Genomic DNA, 23,055 nt, shown 5'->3' with positions numbered 1-23,055 from the left:
AACCAGAACTAAAACCAGAACTAAAACCAGAACTAAAACCAGGTCTAAACCAGGACTAAACCAGGTCTAAACCAGGACTAAACCAGGACTAAACCAGAACTAAAACCAGAACTAAAACCAGGTCTAAACCAGGACTAAACCAGAACTAATAACAGAACTAAAACCAGGTCTAAACCAGGACTAAACCAGAACTAAAACCAGAACTTAAACCCATTCCAGGACTAAAGTAGGACTAAACCAGGTCTAAACCAGGACTAAAACCAGTGATCTCATATATAAAGCATTTCTCTATCAATAATATTTTTAATATGGTTAAGGAAAGACTGGACTTTTTATTGTCTTTAAGTAGACAAAAGTTATTATGTTCAGATTTCCTCGTCTTTGCTACTTTACAGCAAACAGTTTCTTATTCATGGAGACTTGGGCTCAACAACCAATTTGAAGAGAACAAACAAGAACAACAGTTGCAGGATGCGGTTGCTACATTCATGTAGTTTTAAAAATGACAATATCAAGTAATCCAAAGTATTCAAATTATGTTACTCACTTTAAGTAATTAAATGGATTAAGTTACAAACTACATTTTGGGGTATGTAATCTGTAATCTGTAGGGGAATACATTTTAAAAGTAACCTTCCCAACACTGCAGATTAGTAATAGTAATAATAATGATGATACTGTGGAATGTAAGTGACTGCATCTGTAAAAGTTTGTTAAACAATAAATAACTTTATGAAGTCACTTTTTTTAATCTATATCAGTCTTTTGATCTGCCACAATAATGTAATAATGAATTTAAATGAAAATACCTCAAATTGAAGCTTTTCTCAGCAATTTTTAGGTGAGATTAAAAAGAGATTAATTAGATTAATTAATTACAGATCATAATTAATTAATCTCTCAATTTTTTTAATCGCATTACAGCACTACTAATAATGCAATGCAATGATCATTCAGGCAGCTGTTATCTGTTAGTTAAATCTTTCTGAGAGCTTTTCTAAAGTGAAGACTAATTATGCTTTATTAAGCATTTGTTAAGGTTGGTCAAATTCCAGAGAAACAATAATGCATTACTAGTAAATCATTCTCTCATGGCTTACTAATCATTAATAAATGCTCAAATTTGTACTTAAATATACATTTACAAATGCACACACAAATGGTTAGTTCATGAGTAATTAAGTAAGAAATATTTATGAGTAACTTTTTATAGCAGAGGCGAATTAAGTGCAAGTTAAGTGCTAATTCAGGTAGTAATTAAGTAGCTACTAAGCATGAATCATTATGAATTAAGTCTTTGATCATTATTAATTAAGTCTTTGTTCATGCTTTATTAACGCAAAATAAGGTGTAGTTATTATAAAGTGTTACCTTATGTTGTGACTCTGCTGCTACTACATCTCCCACAATGCACCGCAGTTGTTTCCTGTGAAGTGACTGCATCTCGCCACTAAAGAGGCCAAGAAAACTTATCAAATTTCCCCAAAAATGTCCAAGAAAAGAAAAACAGATGCAGAAGGATGGTTATTTCATGAATGTTCCTGAAGGAGTCATGTGAATGTTTTAACTTAAACCTTTAAATCAAATCCAGTCCACTTTATTTCTATAGCACATTTCATAAACAAAACAAGTGATAAATATAAAGTAAAGCTCTACTTAACTCTACTAGTCCTCATTAAGACAATACAACTAGTAAAATCAAATAAGAGCAAGAATACCAGTAAATAATAAAAAGGTAAAAAACATAAAAATAAACAAAATTAATAAATATGAAATGAAAAATCAAATACAGACTTTTACAGATTTGTAACATATCGATATTACAGTTACAGTTGCAGTCTTAACTTTACAACCGGCCCTTTGACGACAAACATGATCCAAATGTGGCCCTTGGTGAAAATGAGTTTGACACCGCTGCGTTAGAGTATCAATACTAAAATAGTCCCATTGACAGGACAGAAATGAGCCTTTCCTGAATGTCTTTAGAATGATGTTGAGCTGGATCAGAACAAGTGTCAGAGCACATACAGTAGACTAGTACACACACATGGACCAACATGAACCTACTGCACCACTGACGACTACACACATATAAGAACACACGGGAAGAGAAAAGAAAGTACTGTGAGTTGTAACAATGTTGAAAATGTCATCCTGTTGTCAAAAGAAAGTGGGTTTTTTTTATCAATGTGGTATCAGAATCGGTATTAAGAATCAAGTCTGTTCCTGAATATTGAAATCTAGTTTGAAATCATGACAAAATTAATTCTGCTAAAGGAATAGTGAGGACTAAACCCAAACAGAACCAAGCACATGTTCAAACTTTGTTGGAGCCTATTCTGTCCTGATGAAGACCTTGGTCTGTTTGTAGTCCTGATCTTGTCCAGATTTTATTCTGAATTCCCTGACAGTTTGGTTAAAATATACAAACATCATTACTACATTTCAAATTAAACCAGCGTGTCCTCGCCTGCTGCAGTACACAGCCCACAGTTTGAGAAGCACTGCTGTATTCACTGGGCTTATCTGTGATTAACACGACAATGTATCTGCCCTTTCCCATTGTAAGTAATGGACCATCCCGAGGGACACTCCTCCTAATGCCCTGCTAATCTATATTAACCACTGCTGTCAGTCTCACCTTTACCTTTCCCGCGTGCCCTTGAGCAAACGAATGAGCAGCCAGTGTTGGTGACCCTGCCTCCTGCCTCCTGACCTCCCCCAGGCAACAGGAAAACTGGCCCAGAATCGTCCTGTTTCAGTGCTGCTTTGAAGGACATTTTGTACATCTTAAATTCAATCAGTTCAAGGTTACATCACTAAAAGCTCTACAAAATGAGACTCACATGTTAAATATTTGTGTGTGGGGGCAACAAGAAAAATGATATCCACCATCTTCTTGTCTCCATGGAGATGGCATTGCTGGCTGGAATGTGTTGAGTTTAATGCCATACTGTGGATTATGGCATTAAACTGGGAGACAAGCAGGTGCAGCAACTCTATTATCACCAATTCTGTTCCACTGCATGACATCGTTGGATGTACAGGCTTTACAGTTTACCAACTTCAATGTTGTAAGCATTTTAGAAGGTCTAAAACAGGACAAACCCAGGACTTAACCAGGTCAAAACCAGGTCATAATCAAGACTAAACAAGAACTAAACCAGATCCTCTGATAGATACTGACCACTGCAGCCCGGTAACACTCCAAGAGCTGCAATGAATCAGGACTAAACCAGGATTAAACCAGGTCAAAACCAGGACTAAACAGGAAGTAAACCAGGTCAAAACCAGGACTAAACAGGAAGTAAACCAGGTCTGACTTCCCTCTGATAGATATAGACCACTGCACGGGGTAACACCCCAAAAGAGCTTGCACTGAACCAGGACTAAATCAGGTCTAAACCAGATCTTAACCGGGTCTAACTCAGAACTAAACCAGATCTAAACTGAGTCCGACATCCCTCTGATAAACTGTCTGATGCTGACGTAGAACACCCCACATGAAGTTCTGGAGATGCTTTGATTAAGCTTTTCTATTCTTTACAATCTACAATTTCTTGCATTTCTACATATTTATATTTATATTTATATTTATATTTATAAAGCAGCTGTTCTTTTCTATCCAAACTCTTTAAAATCCTGTATTATTTTGAAGTGAGGCTGGTATTCCAAACACAGAGGACAGATGGAGGATTTGCAGCACCTGTCTGCGTTTACACTGGAGGGTCTCATGTTTGAGTTTGACATGAGTCCAGATCGTGTCTCGTCCTATGAGACAGGAGACAGCTTTATCCATTTGAATCATGATTCATTAAGAGAAGAGAGACGGTTATTAACAACACCAGAGTCTGTCACAGTTTGTCACATCTATGTCAGGTTCACAGTGAGGAGGATGAGCTCAAACTGGAGTTCAAGAGAGGGCAGATACTGAACAACTGGTCAAACTGTGAAGGCACAGTATGATTTTGTTTTTCTTCCTTACTAGTAATAGAAATGTTATGCTTGTGTCTGCTCTAGTTATAACTTATGATACCTGTGGATGTTATAATTTGAACATTTTAAAGAGCAAATAAAATAACTTAACATGGTAAATCCTACATGTAGCAGTGATTAAGAAAATAATACTAAACAAAGTGAGTAGAGGGCAGTGGATGTGTACTGGTGAAAATGGGGATTAAACAGCAAAATGACTTCTTGAACAAAAAAGAGATTAAAAAATGCCAAACTTCGAAAGGGTAAATGAGAAGGGGAAACAAAAGCTCTGAAAAGTCAATTTTGCAGAATAGATCCGCTTTAATAACCTATAAGACTATTTTCAATTGTAAACCACAATATTAATCTAAAAGGGCTTCTTGGAGCTTTCTACCATGGTATAATGTTGTTCCCTCATCAAAAACCTGCCTGAAGAGGTTTTAGATTGTAATCCCTGCATGTTTGACTAATCGTGTGATCTCTCCTGGGCCCTGTTCAAACCTTTCTTACTGTTAGCTCTAATGTTTCACCCACAAGCCTATGTCATCCAAGCTCCCACACCACATTCTCCAAAACTATATCAAATTAATCATCGGATCAATATTTGGTGCACTGGAAAAACTTTTCTTTGTGCTTTTAATACATAAAATCTTTCAAAAATACACTATCATTTGATCTTTTGCAGGTTTGAGTTTAACTTGAGCTCATTTCTGATAGATTGATATGTATTGGATGCATTTAGGATTTTGGGATAATTAAAACCATTTGAAATGATTGCATAATTGTATCCTGAACCATCAGAGGAAAACCCTGTTCTGTCCCACAGGCTCACGTGGCTTAGCTGTGCGCAAATTGGATTAGCTCCACAAATTCACCATTTTATCAACACATCTCCAGTGCAGCACAAACCTGCTCTTTCTCCACACTTTTAATTGAATTCTCTGCATGTTATCAGCGACTAACTAAAAGCCATCAACACTGCTACTTCACATCGCTGTCTGTTCCTCCCAGTGTCCCATTGATTTACTATTAAAGCGCTCCCATGTGACTGTTAGCTCGTCTGGTTAGCGATGGCGGCATTAGCATTCAGTCTAAAGCTCGTCTGGGTCCCTGGAGCTGGTTTTAATCAGGGGCTCATACTCTCCTGTTTACCTGTACAAGCTCACATAATAACATCATCTGTTTGAAAGGCTGCGCTGGGAACAGGCATTCTTACAACCTGCTTTTACTTTTAATCAAGATTTGGTCAATAATTCTTCACTTGTTTTGGCCTAGTTTTAGTCCTGCTTCTTTAATCAAGTAAATGTAGTCAAACAAAAGACTGTTCAAATGTTTATTATTTTTATCATTTAGCCCATTTAGTAGTACTTGTTCTTGTTGGATATCAAGTTTGTCAGTTGTCTGGTTTGGGCCTCTGTGATTAAAACAGGGTGACCAAATGACTGTTTTTCCCCGTACATGTCCATTTTTGGCATCCTGTCCAGGCCGTCCGGGTTTTGATTTTTTTAAGTGATGGGAATGTTCAGGTTTTCATTACCGTTCACTGGGGCCATTCAATTGAGCGTCTCTCTGTGACTCAGAAGGAGCGAGACACAAACAGTCGGTCAGTCTGCAACATGCTGAAGTGCAAATGTGCATTTAACAATGACTTGTACAAGAAATTCCCGGTTTTCCATCCTGGTCGGGACAAGTGGGAGGTCATGTGTACAGTTTGCGAGGTGAGAGTAGCTCAATGTCGAGGCCCCACTCCCACCCCCGGTAAGGTGTCTGGGTTTTCACAAACGGAAATATGGTCACCCTAGATTAAAAGAAAATGTACACTTCAGTTGTACTATTTCCCTGGGAGTTTCATGCTGTTAAAGATGCATTATGTAACTTTTCTGGGGAAGGGTAGATGTTATTGCTTTGCCCATGTTACGTAGTATGGCATGAACTATCTCCATGGAAACAAGCATGTGACGTCACCTGGCCAAGGTTCAGATCTGTGGAGAGTTGAGCACATTCACACAATGAAAGTTTTTCAAGCTTAACATGTATTTGAAAAAATCTACTATAGATTAAGCTAATGCCATACGGTGGAACATTCCAGCTACAGCAATAACATCTCCATGGAGACGAGCAGGTACAGTGAGCATGAGTGTGTGTAAGGTGCAGATGAGTGTGTGTAAGGTGCAGATGAGTGTGTGTAAGGTGCAGATGAGTGTGTGTAAGGGGCAGATGAGTGTGTGTGAGGAGCTGATGAGTGTGTGTGAGGAGGAGATGAGTGTGTGTGAGGGGAAGATGACTATGTGTAAGGTGCAGATGAGTGTGTGTAAGGTGCAGATGAGTGTGTGTAAGGTGCAGATGAGTGTGTGTAAGGGGCAGATGAGTGTGTGTGAGGAGGAGATGAGTGTGTGTGTGAGGAGCAGATGAGTGTGTGTAAGGGGCAGATGACTGTGTGTAAGGTGCAGATGAGTGTGTGTGATGGGCAGATGACTGTGTGTGTGAGGAGCAGATGAGTGTGTGTAAGGGGCAGATGACTGTGTGTAAGGTGCAGATGAGTGTGTGTGAGGAGCAGATGAGTGTGTGTAAGGGGCAGATGAGTGTGTGTGAGGAGCAGATGAGTGTGTGTAAGGGGCAGATGACTGTGTGTAAGGTGCAGATGAGTGTGTGTAAGGGGCAGATGACTGTGTGTAAGGTGCAGATGAGTGTGTGTGATGGGCAGATGAATGTGTGTAAGGTGCAGATGAGTGTGTGTGAGGAGCAGATGAGTGTGTGTGATGGGCAGATGACTGTGTAAGGTGCAGATGAGTGTGTGTGAGGAGCAGATGAGTGTGTGTGATGGGCAGATGACTGTGTGTAAGGTGCTGATGAGTGTGTGTAAGGTGCAGATGAGTGTGTGTGAGGAGCAGATGAGTGTGTGTAAGGGGCAGATGAGTGTGTGTAAGGGGCAGATGAGTGTGTGTAAGGGGCAGATGACTGTGTGTAAGGTGCAGATGAGTGTGTGTGATGGGCAGATGACTGTGTGTAAGGTGCAGATGAGTGTGTGTGATGGGCAGATGAATGTGCGTGCTAAAACGTGGACAGTTTTGTAGTGTGTAGAGACACTTTTACACCAGTCATCAAAACTTATTAGACTCTGAAAGATTTACTGCGGAACATCTGGCCCTGTCTGTCTGGAACCATGTGCATTCACAGTTGTCATTGGAATCCACATTTAAGTATTTTGAACTAGATCAGACTGAATTACTTATGTGACAAATGTTTTTTCTCTGGTTGTATGACTTTTCTGAATGGTTAGGAGATGTAATAATCTTAACCCATTGGCAAATAATTTAGTTTGAAATAAAAGGTAATGTTCTGAAACAAGTCACCTGCTTGTCACCATGGAGATGTTATTGCTTTGCCTGAAATATTCCACATTACGACATGAAATATATCTATCTTGGTTGAGACAAATGTGACGCTATCAATCAATTTAAACGTACACTATGGAACTTTTTCTGGTGGAGTGTCTGCCATCTGCTGGTCTCCATGGAGATGTAATTTTATTGGCTTGGTTGTTCCACAGTATGACATTAAAAATGTCTATATTGCATTTAATATTTTATTTGCTCAGAAGCATCTTGAGAAACATGACTTCTTACTGTGAGTGGGCTCGCCTCTTTACAGATCTGACCTGTAACTTAACCCGGTGATGTCTCCATAGAGATAGGTTCACTACCAGTCAAAAGTTTCCTTCTCATTTGTGTTTGTGTTTTCTACTTTCTACAAACTCCAGATATATGAAGTCAAATATCTGGAATTATTCAGCAAAGAAAAAAAATCAACTAACCATTTTTAAAAAATATATCTTTTATATTCAAACCTTCCGCCCTTTGCTTTGTTGATATTTCTCTCAAGGATTTTCATGATGAAGTCTCCTGAAATGGTTTTCACTTCACAGCTGTGCCATGTCAGGGTCATGAAATGCCAGAAGAGCAAAGCAGGGTTCAAAGGGCAAAGGGTAAAGGCGTTTTTAAATTTTGTCAAAACTAAAAGAAGTTTGGAGTTATTTAGAGTTTGTCTTTTGTTTACTACATCCACATGTTTTATTTAATGTCTTTGGTCAGAATTTACAGTGTCAATAATCATGGAAATAAAGAAGAAACTTGAATGAAAACATGTCTAAACTGTTGACTGGTCAGGTACGTTTAATGCCTTACCGTAAAAAATTTCAGGAAAACCAGTAAGTTCTCCATGGAAACAAGCAGGTGATGGACTACTCACCAGAAAAGTGACATAGTCCAACTTTAAATGCCAGAGCAAACAGGTGTGTTTTTGGAATGAATTAGATCCATATTGTGAAGTCATTTGAAAGCACACATCCCCCACAGTAAACCCAGATGAAGGCTGCTTATCAAAGCGTTCTATTAGAATCATTATCTCTCTCCACAGCGCCGCAGACTTGAAACGGCTGCTCCAGGGACGACTTCTCACAAACTAATCGTCGTGGTGATAAACTGTGACAGATACTCGTCCGTCAAACAAATCAGAATTTATGCTGGATTTAATCAGACTGTGGAAGTGGTCTGAAGGTGATGATATCTGGGCGTGTGCGTTACAGGTCTGCAGGAATCAGACAAATCTAAATGAAACTGGTGAATGTTTTGTCTCTGCAAGGACACAATGTCAGTCTGACCAGTTTTGTATCAGTGGTTTTCAATTCTGTGGAGGGAATTCATGAATTTAAGACACCTGCTTGTCTCCATGGAAAACAGTTTAATGCCGTACTGTACTTGTAATCAAGTAGCGATAAGTAAGAGTTATGGCAGTAAATATTAGAAATTGTGCATTATTTTGGAATAAGGCTTAACTTTACAAACACAGTTCTACTAGACAATAAGATGACAGCTTCAGATTTAAATCAGTATTAACTTCTTCAGCCTGTACTCACTGTGTGTAGTGACTCGTTTTTTTTGCCTAGGATCAGTTTTGATAGAGACCGCTGCAAACACCCCACAAGGTCTGCGCTTAACTAGGACTAAACCAGAACTAAAGCATCTTTAATAGCCATGACCACTGCTGACTGAGAACACCCCACAAGAAAACCCCCTCTCAAGCAGGCCTAACTCAGGGTTAAAGCAGGACTAAACCAGGACTAAACTGGGTCAATTATTGAATACTGCTGACCAGGAAGATCCCAAGAACTGCATTAAACCCTGACTAAACCAGGACCAAACCAGGACTTAACCAGGACTTAACCAGGACAGACTAAACTAGGGCTAAACAGGACTTAACCAGGACTAAACCAGGACTAAATCAAGACTAAATCCCCTCTGGTAGATGTGGACTACAGACTGGAAACCCCAAACAAGAGGTGGTATTTTGGAGATGCTCTGACCCAGTCGTCTAGACAGCACCATTTATTAAACTCACTCAAATCCAGACGGTTTTCCTCTTTCCAACATGTGAACTCTGGACCATAAATATTAACCATAACAATATCTTATTACTCTCTCATTACCTCACTTTACTTGATGTTAACACAGTATTTTTATATATAAGATATTGTATACAGCCAGAAGTGACAATATTAAGATGCTAAAATGGCAGCAATGGCAGAAATCTTCATCATTTTGCCTGAAAAGTTCCACAGTATGGCATAAGTCTTATTCATCTCCATGGAAACAATATGTGGCAGCACCTGGTCAAGTTACAGTCAGATCTGTGCAGAGGAAATCCCGCTCACTGTAACAATGCATGTACTTCAATAATGCAAGATACAAGTTTAATGCCATACTGTGGAACATTCAGTCATCTCATCTCCATGCTCCACTTTTGAACAGCGTATATAATGTTGATCTCCCACCTCATCTCCTTCAGATTCTACATATTGTGCTTTCTGTCTTTCCTCACTAGATGAGACGATTATGAAGGACTTCAGCTCCTGTTTGCTGTTGTCCGTAGTTGCTCCTTTTTGTGATTTCTTCTTCGTATATTTTTGCTTGGAGATATTTTGTGGCTTGTCTGTTTTGCTGACGAGACACCTGCTCATATCTTTTTATGCACACTGTCATTTGCTGGAGCTCACACTGTTCCAGCTTGTTGCTCTGTTCTGCCTATAGGGCCAATAACCTGTGGAGCGACGCAGAGCAAATCAAAGCCACAAGACTCGAAATACTCTTCTTGTTCTCACACTTTGCAGCCAGAAATTTAGCTACAATTTCATTTTTTATTATTTCATTTTTATGATTTTTTGGAGATTTCTTTCTGAGATATAAGATTTGAGATGTATTTTTCTTACATCATTGCTTTACTGTATTTGTTAAAACTCCTTTCTTCTCTTCTGTATTTGCACCCTTTCGATTCAAATGGCAACTACAGCATTCTATCAGCTTCTCTTTTAAGGAATGATGGAGTTTGTTTCATTTTGGAAGACCGTCTTCTAAAAAAAATTTGCTCACTTAACAAAATGACACCTGGTAGCTTTCCTAGTTTTTATGTATATGTTTGTTTGTTTTTTTTATAGTGATTATTTCGTCACCTGTCAAAATTCTGAAGTGAAATCATGCTTGGGTCTGCGTCAAAAATCCTCTCGAGTTGGAAAGGACCATAGCGCAAAAATCTGCCTGAAAAAGACATTGAAAAACGCACTCACCAGAAGATCCATGCGGCGTCCTCCTCTTCCTCTCCCTCTCTTTCTCTCTCTCTCTCTCCTCTCACTTCTCAGCTGCTAATCCCTCCATCACTGCATCCTTACTGCATTTTTCAACCTGAATTTGTCCACTGTAGAATACAGACAAGCCGTACTGCATGTTAACATCCACGCCGAGCCAAGAATGTTTGACTCAGAGGTTGAAATTTCCTAGATTCCCTTTAATGTCTCTCCGAAACGCATCAGCAGGACTAGAGATGCGTTCAAAGGCAGCTCAAAAATGCAAAGATCCGCTGCCGGAGAATAGGAGGACATCCATCACTCAATTAAATACACACACAAAGTGGCAGAGAAACGCATCGCTATAACCCACACGCTGATACAGCCCCTGTGCCTCTCCTCAGACACATGGCCAATCAGCAGCCGGCAGCCAGGCACAGGGAGGGAGCTCATTGGACGAGAGACGTGTCAGTCAAAGCCTGAGCCAGCTCTGTCCCCACAGCAACGGAGAGGCAGCATAGAGGAGAGGAGAGAGGAGAGACAGCAGAGAGGAAAGGCAGTAGAGAGGGAGGAGAGGAGAGAGAGCAGAGAGGAGGAGAGGGAGAAGAGGAGAAGCAGCAGAGAGGGAGGAGAGGAGAAGAGAAGAGGGAGCAGAGAGAAGAAAGGAGAGGAGAGGAGGAGAGAGAGTTGGTCTGTACGGATCTGAAGGGTTTGCACACGAGTCTGGAAATAGGAAGTGAAGAGTGGTTTCGGGTTGACAAAAATATTGTGGAGATTTTGGGAGAATAAAAGTCCAGTTTTAAACGGGTGTGATAGTTGGTATTGCATTTTCTGTTGCTGAGACACTGGAATCATTTAACAAGAGATTCTAACAGGTTTTCAAATGTTTGACAAACAAGTGGCTGATCTCTAAATAAGTTTGCACACAGATGAGATGGGCAGGATTTTACTGATGTAGAGTGTGTGCGTGTGTGTGTGTGTGTGTGTGCATGTGTGTGTGTGTTTGTGTGTGTGTTTGTGTGTATTAAAGTATATTCAAATGTTGCAATAGGTCAGGCAATAATAATAATAATAATAATAATAATTATTATTATAATAATTATTATTATTATTGTTATTATTATTATTATAAATCTTTATTTATTAAGCACTTTTAAAGACAAGGCTTATAAAGGTCTGTACAAGCAGCAAAGAACAACACAAAAAGCATCAAAATAACACACAGAAGGCTCTAAAACAGACAATGATGCAAACACTCCAATTCATTATAAGAAAACAAATAAAAAGAAACGGAATCAAAATAAATAATTAAGGAAAAGCTAATCAAGCTAAAACCAGCTAAATGAAGGTCAGCTGATAAAAATGAGTTTTAAGAAGTGATTTAAAGATGATCCTGATGGTTCGAGCCTCATCTCCTCAGGCCTCCAAAGCCAAGGCACAGTCATTCAAAGTACTTTACAGAACTACATTAAAACACAATACAAACAAATTAAAATAGAGTTAATCATCATGAAATTATTAAAGAGAGAGAGAGATTAAATGAGAGAGAAGAGTGCAGAATGGAAACCTTTCAGTCAAATGCAGCTAAACAGAACCGTTTTGAGCTTGAGTGTTTAGAGTTTTGAGTTTTTCCTGAGTCTGAGCACCAGCAGGAGGTCAGTCCCTGAGCTTCTCACAGTGCAGATGTTTCAAACGGCACTAACATGTCACACGTGGACTTTGGTGCTCGACCATAGACTTGTGCAAGAGACTTGTACACGAGCAGAGCCACTTTAAAGTCTCTGAGCCACAGGGGGCAGTGCAGACACTTGAGCACAGGACACATTTGTCCTGACTTCCTGGTCAGGACCTGAGCTGCAGCGTTCTGGATGTTCTGCAGTGTCTCACAGCTCGTTTAGAGAGGCCAGTCAGAGGCCGTTACAGTAGTGTAATCTACTGGAGACAAACACATGGTTAAGTTATACCCACCTCCTTTAGAGCCCAAATATATATATATATTGTATTACTATATTTCAAAATTTTTGTTTTACTTGTACATATATAATTGTTTAATTATTGCCTTATTTGACACCAGACTCTTGTTACTTTTGCTATTTATGCTACTTGCTATGTGAGCTACTTTGTCCAAATAATTCCCCTTGCGGATCAGTAAAGTTTGCTTAAGTCTATAGTTTTCACAACAGAAAACAAGTTAATCAAATCTTTGATCTTTTTCTTATATCGTGCAGTCCTGGTGGGAGGGGCTAAGGGGAGCGGTGGAGAATACATGTGTGTATGTCTATGCTGTTTTTTTTAAGTAGCATTTGAATGATATGACCCCAGGTAATCTGTGTTTTCATTCATTTGCAGGTCAGTTTATCTACATAACATTTACTGTCAGCTTACACCAACCTGCTCACAGACTCCAGGTGTAAATGAGCATAGAGCGGCTTAATATGAACATTTTAAGACCAAAATGAGGAGTTTGACAGCAGCAGTTGCAGCAAGTTTTTTCAATACAAAGTGAATTGGAGCCAGATATTATGTGGTATTAAGACAACACAGTGATGGCTTAAGGGCAAACTAAACATTTTCTGAGAGCCACACTTCACTGTGATTGGTCAAATCCACCTGTCACTCACTCCGAGCATGACTGAGGCGACCAACAGAAAGAGTGGGAGCTTGAAAATGTACTAATTTCACCAAAAGAGCAGACTGCCTCAGGATCAGACCATAGTTCGATTTTTTATTACCAAATCGCCTGATCCTACGTTAGAAAGAAACATCTGGTTTTATGATTTTGTTGTGACTTGCACAGAGTGATTGAAAAAACACATTTCACGTTTTACACTGGTTTTGAAGCTCGTCGTAACGTGCACTGGGACTGGACATCTGCTGCTTTAAACCCTCTCCTTCTGGTATCAACACAAAAACTCTATTCTCAGTTTATTCTGCCCCAAATAAATCAGAAATGACCGTCTGGAGCTAAACCTGACCACAGGCGACAGCGGTGCTCTTCTCGTACTTGAGTTGTTGAGCTACCCGTAAAAAGTGGCCATTCTAGTTTGAACAAAGATGTGCAGACAGATGTTGCAGGTGCAGATGAAGTCAACTAAAATCAGATGTGTCCAGATGTTGAGACGAATAGATCATAATGATGTCTATTAAAAGTTTAGACATGCACCTGTTGTTTTTATTTGAAGGAATAATGAAACTGATGTATTGGTGATGAGGCTGTGATGTTTAGGTCTGTAAAAGGATTTACAAAAATAAAACATCCCTGAAAGAAGCGATAATAGACTGGTGGCACAGTCGCTGAGGGGTTCACAGCAAAAACTTACCAAGTTTGACTCCCTGCTTTTCTCCTCATGTCTCTGTGGTTTCCTTCCCTGTGGGCTCTTCTGACAGGCCGCTCCAGTTGTATTAAAAGATGGGTCAAATGCAGAGGACAAATTTAATTATGGGTACAATAAAGTGTACCTTAAAGGGGCCATATTACTCTGTTTTCAGATTTGTGTTCTAATGTTTCCTTATCACAGACAGAGTTGTGTATTATGTTATTAGATTCTTTTTTCAGACCAAGAGTTTTGTTTCATACCTGACAGTTTCAACTTCTCACTATTGATACTGTCAGGTATGAAACAAAACTCTTGGTCTGAAAAAAGAATCTAATAACATAAAATATCAGAAGACCAAATTAATCTCTTTGGACTATAGAGTTGTGTTTTGTTTCATTCACACAAAACACAACTCATGTGTTTTGTGTGAGTTAAACCCATTTTAAATATCCAAATCCTGCACACTTAACAGGCCCATCTCATGCAAAATCAACTTTTCAGAGCTTTCTACCTTCTAAGAGAGATGTGTAGGCCTTGTATATGTCGCCAAAGTGTTTTTTAGATTGATTCTGCATTTGTTTAACAAATTGCAGTGTATTTCTGCCCCCCTCCCACGTGACGTGTATATATGTATAAGATACAATGTGAAAAGAGTTATTTTGCATGAGATGGGCCCTTTAAACTGAGTTCTTCTCTCAAACAGAAAACACTCTGTTTCATCTTGTGATGTCATGTGGTAATACAGGAAGCGCTCCACTGTGTTTTTAAACTCCACACACCATCAGAATCATTTGGATGATTTTAGCCCTGGAATTGCCAATCTCTACTGAAAGGAACTGTTCACTTGAAAACTACCACCTCATGACATCACAAAGTGGTCAGACGTGTGAATGAAACAAAACCCAAGTCCAGGTCTGTTTGTGATGAGGAAACGACATTATAACACTCTTAAAGCTCACAAGAGTCAATGCTGTGTAATATAAAGACATTTAGACAGATTCCTCTACTGAAGGAAGATTTGACAGGATTAATAATAATAATATGACCAGTGTAGTGAAACTGCAGTCTGTATATGTACACACAAATCCATGAGGAAAACTATCTTGTCGGCAACAATTGTAAATATGCTGACATTGTTTATCTATAAGCTTCATTTTGTCTCCTTAATTTTGTAAAGTGACCTATAATATTTATTAATGTTATTAATATTTTATTTTTTCAATATTTATTTTTGCAGATCTCCTAGGAACCCACAACAGAAGATCATCAAGAGGGTGATCGGCCTCGAGGGAGACTTCATCAGGTTCGTGACCTGAGCCTGCGCTGCCTCTGTGTCTCACTGTGCACTTTTGTTTCACACAGGACAAAGCTGGACACACGGGAGCTGAGTGTCCTGCACGTTTATTGAATAGAGGAACATTAGGGCTGTACATACAATTACATTCAATATAACTTTACTTAAATTTGACTTTTGTGAGCTGTTGATTTGCTGTTACCTTCTCAAAGACATTCACACAGAAATCCTTTATTATTAGTCTGTGTACATCTCCAAAGCTCAAGATGCTCTGGTCCACCTTGTGATGTCATGAAGGGGTAGTTTTCAGGTGAACAGCTTCTTTTATCTTTAGTTCAGAGATTGGCAACTGCAGGGCTGAAATCACCCAGATGTTTCTAGTGACGTTTAAACACAGTGGAGCACTTCCTGTATTAACACATGACATCACAACTGAGTAATATGGTGTAATATGGGCCCTTTAAGTTATCAATCACCAATAAATAAAAAAAAATAAATAAATAAAATAAATCTCGTGAAAGAGGAGTGTGAGTTAGTCGGTGTGAGAGAAGAGAGAGGCAGTTAACTGGTTCCATCTTTACAGATCACAGACAAATATAAAATATTATACATATTGTGGGAATGTTTTAAAACTCAATTTCTTGCTTGATAAAAAAAAAGTAAAATAAAATTCCACCAGTTTGTACAAATGTTCAGTCGCTTCAGATTGTCCTGACCTTTGATTCAGCCCGAGCCAATCAAACTGTTCTTCACTTTTCTTTTGATAGAGATGAAATGGACATATTCTGCCATTTAGAATTAGAAAATTCCAAGCTCTGACCCTGTTCCTGTCTCAGTCGTCAAACAACATTTTTAAAGATGCCAATGGAGGCTTGGGCCTCCCTAAACTAATTCTTTATCATTATGTCTTCTGTCTGAGACACATTGCTCAATGGGCATTGCCACCTGAACGAGCCCCTCCATGGATGGGAATAGAGTCTAAATTGTTCTCTCCACTCAATCCAATAGATGCTCTAGCAATTAAAAAGACCCCTCAGATTAAGTCCCATCCCATTATAGCAAATCTCCTTAATGTATGGAAAAAGATTTCTCATATATTTAATTTAAATGTACATCTTAATACTGAATCTTGTATTTGGAACAATCCAAAGCTTTTAATAGATAAACAGTGTTTTGTGTGGAAGGATTGGCTCACCACGGGAATTGTTAAACTTGCAGATTTGTATGAGGGAGATGCATTGAAATCATTTGAAAAACTGACACTTGAATATAATTTGCCAAAAAATTATTTATGGAAGTATCTGCAACTTCGAAGTCTACTTAATACAGTTATTGGAATCACTCTCCCCCTCAACAGTCAACTCTTCTATCACATATAATAAAAAAAATGGGACTGGGACATGAGGCATCTTTTTATTACAGTCATATTTTTCAACATAAGCATCCGATGCTCTACACGTTAAAAACAATCTGGTCTTCAGATCTTAATATTAATCTGACAGACAAAGACTGGAATAAAATGAAAACACAAATAAACTGTCTAGATATGTGAAAATCAAGTTAATTAATTTTAAAATCCTGAATTGCTTCTATTGGACTCCATCACGGTTATTTAGACTCAAGCTTAAAGACTCAGAAAACTGCTGGAAATGCCAAGCCAAAGGAACTCTGAAGCACCTCCTCTGGGGGGAAGAACATGTATATTATGATGTATGTGGACAAAAAAGCACTGAATAAATTACAAATTATAAAAAAAAAAAAAAAAAAAGATGCCAATGTGATGAAATTATAGAAACTTATCAAGCATTTTTCCTTGACTTTTTCTTTCTAAATTGGAAAATGCAATGATGATAATTCACACAAACATCTCCAAAAAGTGTTTGTGGTCAGGAGAGTTCAGGTTCTATCAGAGCTGCTTTAGTCCTTGTTTAGACCTGGTTTGTTTAGACCTGGTTTAGTCCTTGTTTAGACCTGGTTTAGTCTTTGTTTAGACCTGGTTTAGTCCTTGTTTAGACCTGGTTTAGTCCTTGTTTAGACCTGGTTTAGTCAATATAGCTCTTCTAGGTTTTTTGGGGTTTTCAGTGGTCCATATCTGTCAGAGATGCTTTAGATTTGGTTTAGTCCTGGTTTAGACCAGGAGTAGACCTGATGATGATTTATTTTATATATATTTTTTGCTTGCCTATTTTATTGTTTTTGATTATAATATTCTTCTCTGTTGAAATTCCCTTTAGAACGCTGGGGTATAAGAATCGATACGTCAAAGTTCCTGATGGACATTTCTGGATTGAAGGAGATCACCATGGACACAGTCTGGACAGCAACAGCTTTGGGCCGGTACACATATATTTACTAATATAAACCATATCCTTTTGGACTTTCTAAATCTATTCACTGTTCAGTATTTGTCATTCACTGTCAGGATTCATGTGTAACTGTAAAATTAAATTACAATATACAGATACAGGAGTGAAACTGTTATTAGATTACACACCAAAACCTGATCATTATCTGATTTATAGAATTATCCAATTATATATATATATATATATATATATATATATATATATATATATATATATATATACACACACACATATATATATATATAATTGGATAATTCTATAAATCAGATAAATATATATATATACTGTTTTATTAACAGTATGTGTGTATGTATATATATATATATATATATATATATATATATAATATATATATATATATATATATATATATATATATATATATATATTTATATATGTGTGTGTGTATGTGTGTGTGTGTGTGTATATATATATATACATATAAATATATATATAAATATATATACATACTGTTTTATTGACCGTTATATTACAGAAATCCTTACCTGGTGGGTCACCAGGTATTTTTGCAACCACTCATCAGAAATCAGATCTAATTATTGTGTTGTCTGATTTATACTGTCCAGGTGAACATACCCAGTGATGAGAGTCGACTCAAGTGAAGTTCATGCCCTGTTTGTTTGTCCAGGTCTCTGTTGGACTTCTTCACGGTCGAGCGTCTCACATCATCTGGCCTCCTCATCGATGGCAGAGGATCAGCCCGGCTCTGCCCCCAAACCGCGGACCCCTGGACATCAACGAGGACCAAGAATGACTTTTTTATACAAACCAAAGACTGACAAGGCTCAAGTTTTCATAAACTACTCTAGTGAAATGACACATTACTGAGAAAATATATACGGGTACATCATATATGTTGAATTTATGGACATCACGACCTCTAAACTGCCCATAGTTTGAAATAGAGCTTGGGATAGAATATTAAAGAGGGGGTATTTATGATTTTGGAGCTTTCTATCATGTTATAATGTTGTGTCATCATGAAAACATGCTTGAAGAGGTTTTATATGCCATCCATACATGTTTCAGACATCTAGTGATCTCTCCTGGCCTCTTTTCAAACCCTCCTCAGGATGAGCAGTGTGATTCTATTCAAAGCCCCCAAGTCCACGTCTCCCATGCTCCTCCCAACAATTCTCCACAAATATATAAAAGCATGATACAGAACAATGCACTACAACTTGACAAACCTGATGCGAGGTGCAGTCGTTTCTTTAGCGGGATGCACACTGATTGTGTTGTAATACTGCTCTGAAGGGGGAGTGACTTAGCATGAAGGGCAAAGGGAGGGAGCGTCAAATGAAAATTAAACCTATTGAAAGTATTTTCAAAACAATACAAGGTAAAAGGTGATCTAAACATATGATGTGTTACAGTTAAAACCCCACAGAAGTGTAATACCCTTTCTTAAAAAAAAAAAAAAAGCAACTGCAACTATGAAAATGTGTCATGTTTGAAACAATAGTGCAAAACACTAACAGATACATTAGCAAAAACAATGTAGTAAACAAAGAGCCGTGGAACATGCCAATACACTGCTGATCATTACTTGACAAATATTTGTATTACTATGTAATAATATCCAAATACTTTACATTATCTTTAAATGTAGTGTTATGCGTCTTTCACTCTCCACTGGTTTGACTGAAGAGACTCTGTGTAACATCAGCTCTTCAGAATCTTCTTAAGGTGGACGACAGCTCAGAGTCTCAGCTGGAGTTTGCTGTGGAACTGTCACACTGTAGATTTGTTGACTTGGTTTATGGTTTTTATCTTTGTAATTACTGGAACTAATTGAACATCTTCTCTGCCAGGATAAAGAAATAACTAGATTTTTTGTGCTATTAAGGAAAAAATTATGAATATCGACAACAATATTTATTTATAAAGTCATGATTGTTGTCTTCTATGGAGTTATTTTCATACTTTGCAGTGACATCGCGCCGGGGGTGTTCTATGTGAATCTCTAATGGTGGAATATTTAGGAGTTACCATGGTGATACAATGCACACGTTAGCAAACACTGTCAATATACATTTAAGATTGTCTGAAAAAACTAAATGGATGTAAACCACACATTTTCAGGAGTCTGTGATGAATACGAGTGTTCATAATCCTGATTCAGAGTTTGATTTTCAACAAAAAGGTGAAAAACTGAAAATAGTTGGCTAATGCTAGCTATCTTGTGACTGTAGTTTTATGTGTTTTTATGTGTTTGACTTGTTTAACAGCACAAATCTGCTCACCTGTTGGAGTTCAGGTAAACCAGCTCTAAACTAGCTCCTGGTCAGATTATGTTAAATGAAGCTCAGATTAAAGTCTAATAGATGCATCAAGAATCTCAGACTTCTGGTCATTGTGCAATTCATACTGGGAAGGATTTTCCAAAAAAGTGAGCATCAAACCTCCATGTTTGTTTTCCCAGTGGGATGTGTCTATTGTCAAAGTTGATCTTTTCAAGTCTTTTTGAACCATATCACTTTTGTTTCTGGTTCTGATATTGTCATATTTTAGTTTTGGGATTCGAACATTGTAGTTGTGTGGTTGTTTGATCCTAACAGCAGAAAACGACTCAAGAAATTTGTTTGTGATCTCCATAAATGCAAAAGTGAATCAGATGTGTGTGACTGCAACCTCTTTTCAAACTGTTTCTCTTCCCAAAGTATGGAGTAAGAAAGCTGTCAAAAATATTCGTGCGCATAAAATAGAAATCCGTGCGTATTTGGGAAATCCGTGCATATTTGGCTGTAGTTGCGCATAAAATAAATATTTGTAAACTCTCAAATGAGTCCAGTCGTACATAAAATATATTGTGTGTATTTTATCCATCAGAATACGAATTGAAAAATTACGACGTCATGAATTACAATCACGAAAAGAAAATTTACGATTACGCTTTCATCAGTACGAATACGAATTCACAGATGGAACTTTACTGTCAAAAATACGTCATCACTTCACAGACATTATTCATCGAGCAGAAGAAACATCGATCAAGATCAAGACTGCACATGCTCAAGTTTGTAGCAGAGGGTAAAAACAGAGTAATAGCACAAGAAGCTACAACAGCGACCAACAAGTGGGTTAATTAAAATCTATTGTAAAAATGTCTTGAATTCGGGAACCGAACGCTGCTGTATAATATTGTGTAGAAACACCTCCTTTGAACGGGAAATTGCACCTATATGTTAGATAACATAGTGGTAACCAGTTGGCTAACATCCGACGTAACGTTATCCCAGGGCTAATTAGCAAATATCAGGTTCTCTGTATGTTTAGATTAAAACATTCACGGCTACAGCCACAGCGAGCATCAGCCAGTCTTCATCTCAGCTGCATTTCAGACAATGGTTTTTTCATGAGTTATAATGGGTTATAATGAGCAAATCCATCCACGTCACTGTGACGTTATACTTACCGGTAAATACTGTAAACATACCAAGGTGTTGCCTGTAAACACGAACATTAATTGTTGCTGGAAGCTGCATTAAACTGTAATGTGTAACATTTCATTAGCTGTGACGTCGTAACCAGGACAGTTTGGTAGTGTTTGGTGTAAACTGGGACATTTCAGCGTCCCGAGGAACTTTTGGTGGCATTTCATGCGAGAAATGCAGCTGAAGTGAAGACTGACTGATGCTCGCTGTGGCTGTAGTCGTGAATGTTTTAATCTAAACATACAGAGAAGCTGATATTTGCTAATTAGCCCTGGGATAACGTTACGTCGGATGTTGCCAACTGGCTCCACTATGTTATCTAACATATAGGTGCAATTTCCCGTTCAAAGGAGGTGTTTCTACACAATATTATACAGCAGCGTTCGGTTCCCGAATTCAAGACATTTTTACAATAGATTTTAATTAACCCACTTGTTGGTCGCTGTTGTAGCTTCTTGTGCTATTACTCTGTTTTTACCCTCTGCTACAAACTTGAGCATGTGCAGTCTTGATCTTGATCGATGTTTCTTCTGCTCAATGAATAATGTCTGTGAAGTGATGACGTATTTTTGACAGTAAAGTTCCATCTGTGAATTCGTATTCGTACTGATGAAAGCGTAATCGTAAATTTTCTTTTCGTGATTGTAATTCATGACGTCGTAATTTTTCAATTCGTATTCTGATGGATAAAATACACACAATATATTTTATGTACGACTGGACTCATTTGAGAGTTTACAAATATTTATTTTATGCGCAACTACAGCCAAATATGCACGGATTTCCCAAATACGCACGGATTTCTATTTTATGCGCACGAATATTTTTGACAGCTTTCTTACTCCATACCAAAGGAATTGAAAAATAGTGAAAGGTGAAGGCGATGGGCAGGATTGATCCACAGGAAGGACCAAAAAGGAAACATTTGTCTTGTTAGAAATCATCCTGAGTTTGCAGAGAACATTTTGTATGTGGAGCGCCAACAAAGCAAAATCCCGATCTCTCGCTCAGCCTCGGTTACGAATTTAAAAAGTTAACGCCAAAGTGAAAGACACCAACTGTTCACCAAGAAACACCTTCCACTGCAAAGAGACCAAGACGTGATGTTGCTGTGAAACTACAAGAACAAGAAAGTGCAGCTCAGTCTGTTTGTCTTCTGCACCTCTCACTTAACAAACAAGATCCCGCTATGTTGTCGCTCCACAAACAAAATGTTCTCTGCAATCTCGGGATTATTTAGACAGTCAAAGGTTTCCTTTTTCATCCTTCCTGTGGATCAATCCTGCCCATCACCTTTGCCTTTCACTATTTTTCAATTCCGTTGGGAAGAGAAACAGTTTGAACAGAGGTTTGAGCCACACACATCTGATTCACTTTTGCATTTATGGAGTTTACAAACATTTCTCAAGCTGTTTTCCACTGTTAGGATCCAACAACCACACAATTAAGGATGTCCGAATCCCAAAACTAAAATATGACAATATCAGAACCAGAAACAAAAGTGATATGGTTCAAAAGACTTGAAAAGATCGACTTTGTCAATAGACACATCCCACTGGGAAAACAAACATGGAGGTTTGATGCTCACTTTTTCAGAAAATCCTTCCCAGTATGAATTGCGCAATGATCTGAAGTCCGAGGTTCTTGATGCGTGTATAAAGCCTCAGACAGAGCAGTGCCTACAGTTAGCATCAGGCCAGGAAATGTAGATGCCATCAGCTGCAAAACTGTAAAACAGGAACACAACTGATTTGAATTGTGTCATTTTTTAATGAATTGGTGAAAATAATGCTGCATTAACTACTGTTTTAGAAATTCTGTAAAAAAAAAAGATGTAAAAATCTCTGTTTTTGAGAGAGATTATTTCACTGATGTTAATCTGATGATATTGTAGTTAATCATGCTCATGCTAGCGTGCCTGTAAATGCTGCAGTTACAGTAAAACAAACCACTCAAGTGCAGAAATATTTTCTCTGTGTCTTGTTTGAAAGATCATATTTGTATCTGTATTATTTTGCATCACTTTTCA

The 23,055-nt window shown here is 38.1% G+C and overlaps 1 protein-coding gene across 1 annotated transcript in view; it reads left to right on the top strand.

The window, feature by feature from the left end:
* Nucleotides 1-20,311, top strand: part of immp2l (inner mitochondrial membrane peptidase subunit 2) — a 122,359-nt gene extending 102,048 nt beyond the window's left edge. Inside the window, exons 4-6 of the mRNA XM_020919151.2 lie at nucleotides 15,146-15,211; nucleotides 17,437-17,539; nucleotides 18,218-20,311. Coding sequence (XP_020774810.1) covers nucleotides 15,146-15,211; nucleotides 17,437-17,539; nucleotides 18,218-18,343 — 295 coding nt within the window. The 3' untranslated portion in view covers nucleotides 18,344-20,311. The remainder of the gene's footprint in view (nucleotides 1-15,145; nucleotides 15,212-17,436; nucleotides 17,540-18,217) is intronic.
* The last annotated feature ends 2,744 nt before the right edge of the window (nucleotides 20,312-23,055 follow it).

Source organism: Boleophthalmus pectinirostris, unplaced genomic scaffold (assembly GCF_026225935.1).
Source record: "Boleophthalmus pectinirostris isolate CB_2022bp ecotype Guang Dong unplaced genomic scaffold, ASM2622593v1 HiC_scaffold_2, whole genome shotgun sequence".
NCBI classification, from domain to species: Eukaryota; Metazoa; Chordata; class Actinopteri; order Gobiiformes; family Gobiidae; genus Boleophthalmus; species Boleophthalmus pectinirostris.
Note: the sequence above shows the minus strand (reverse complement) of the source record. Positions and strands in the feature narration are given on the sequence as shown.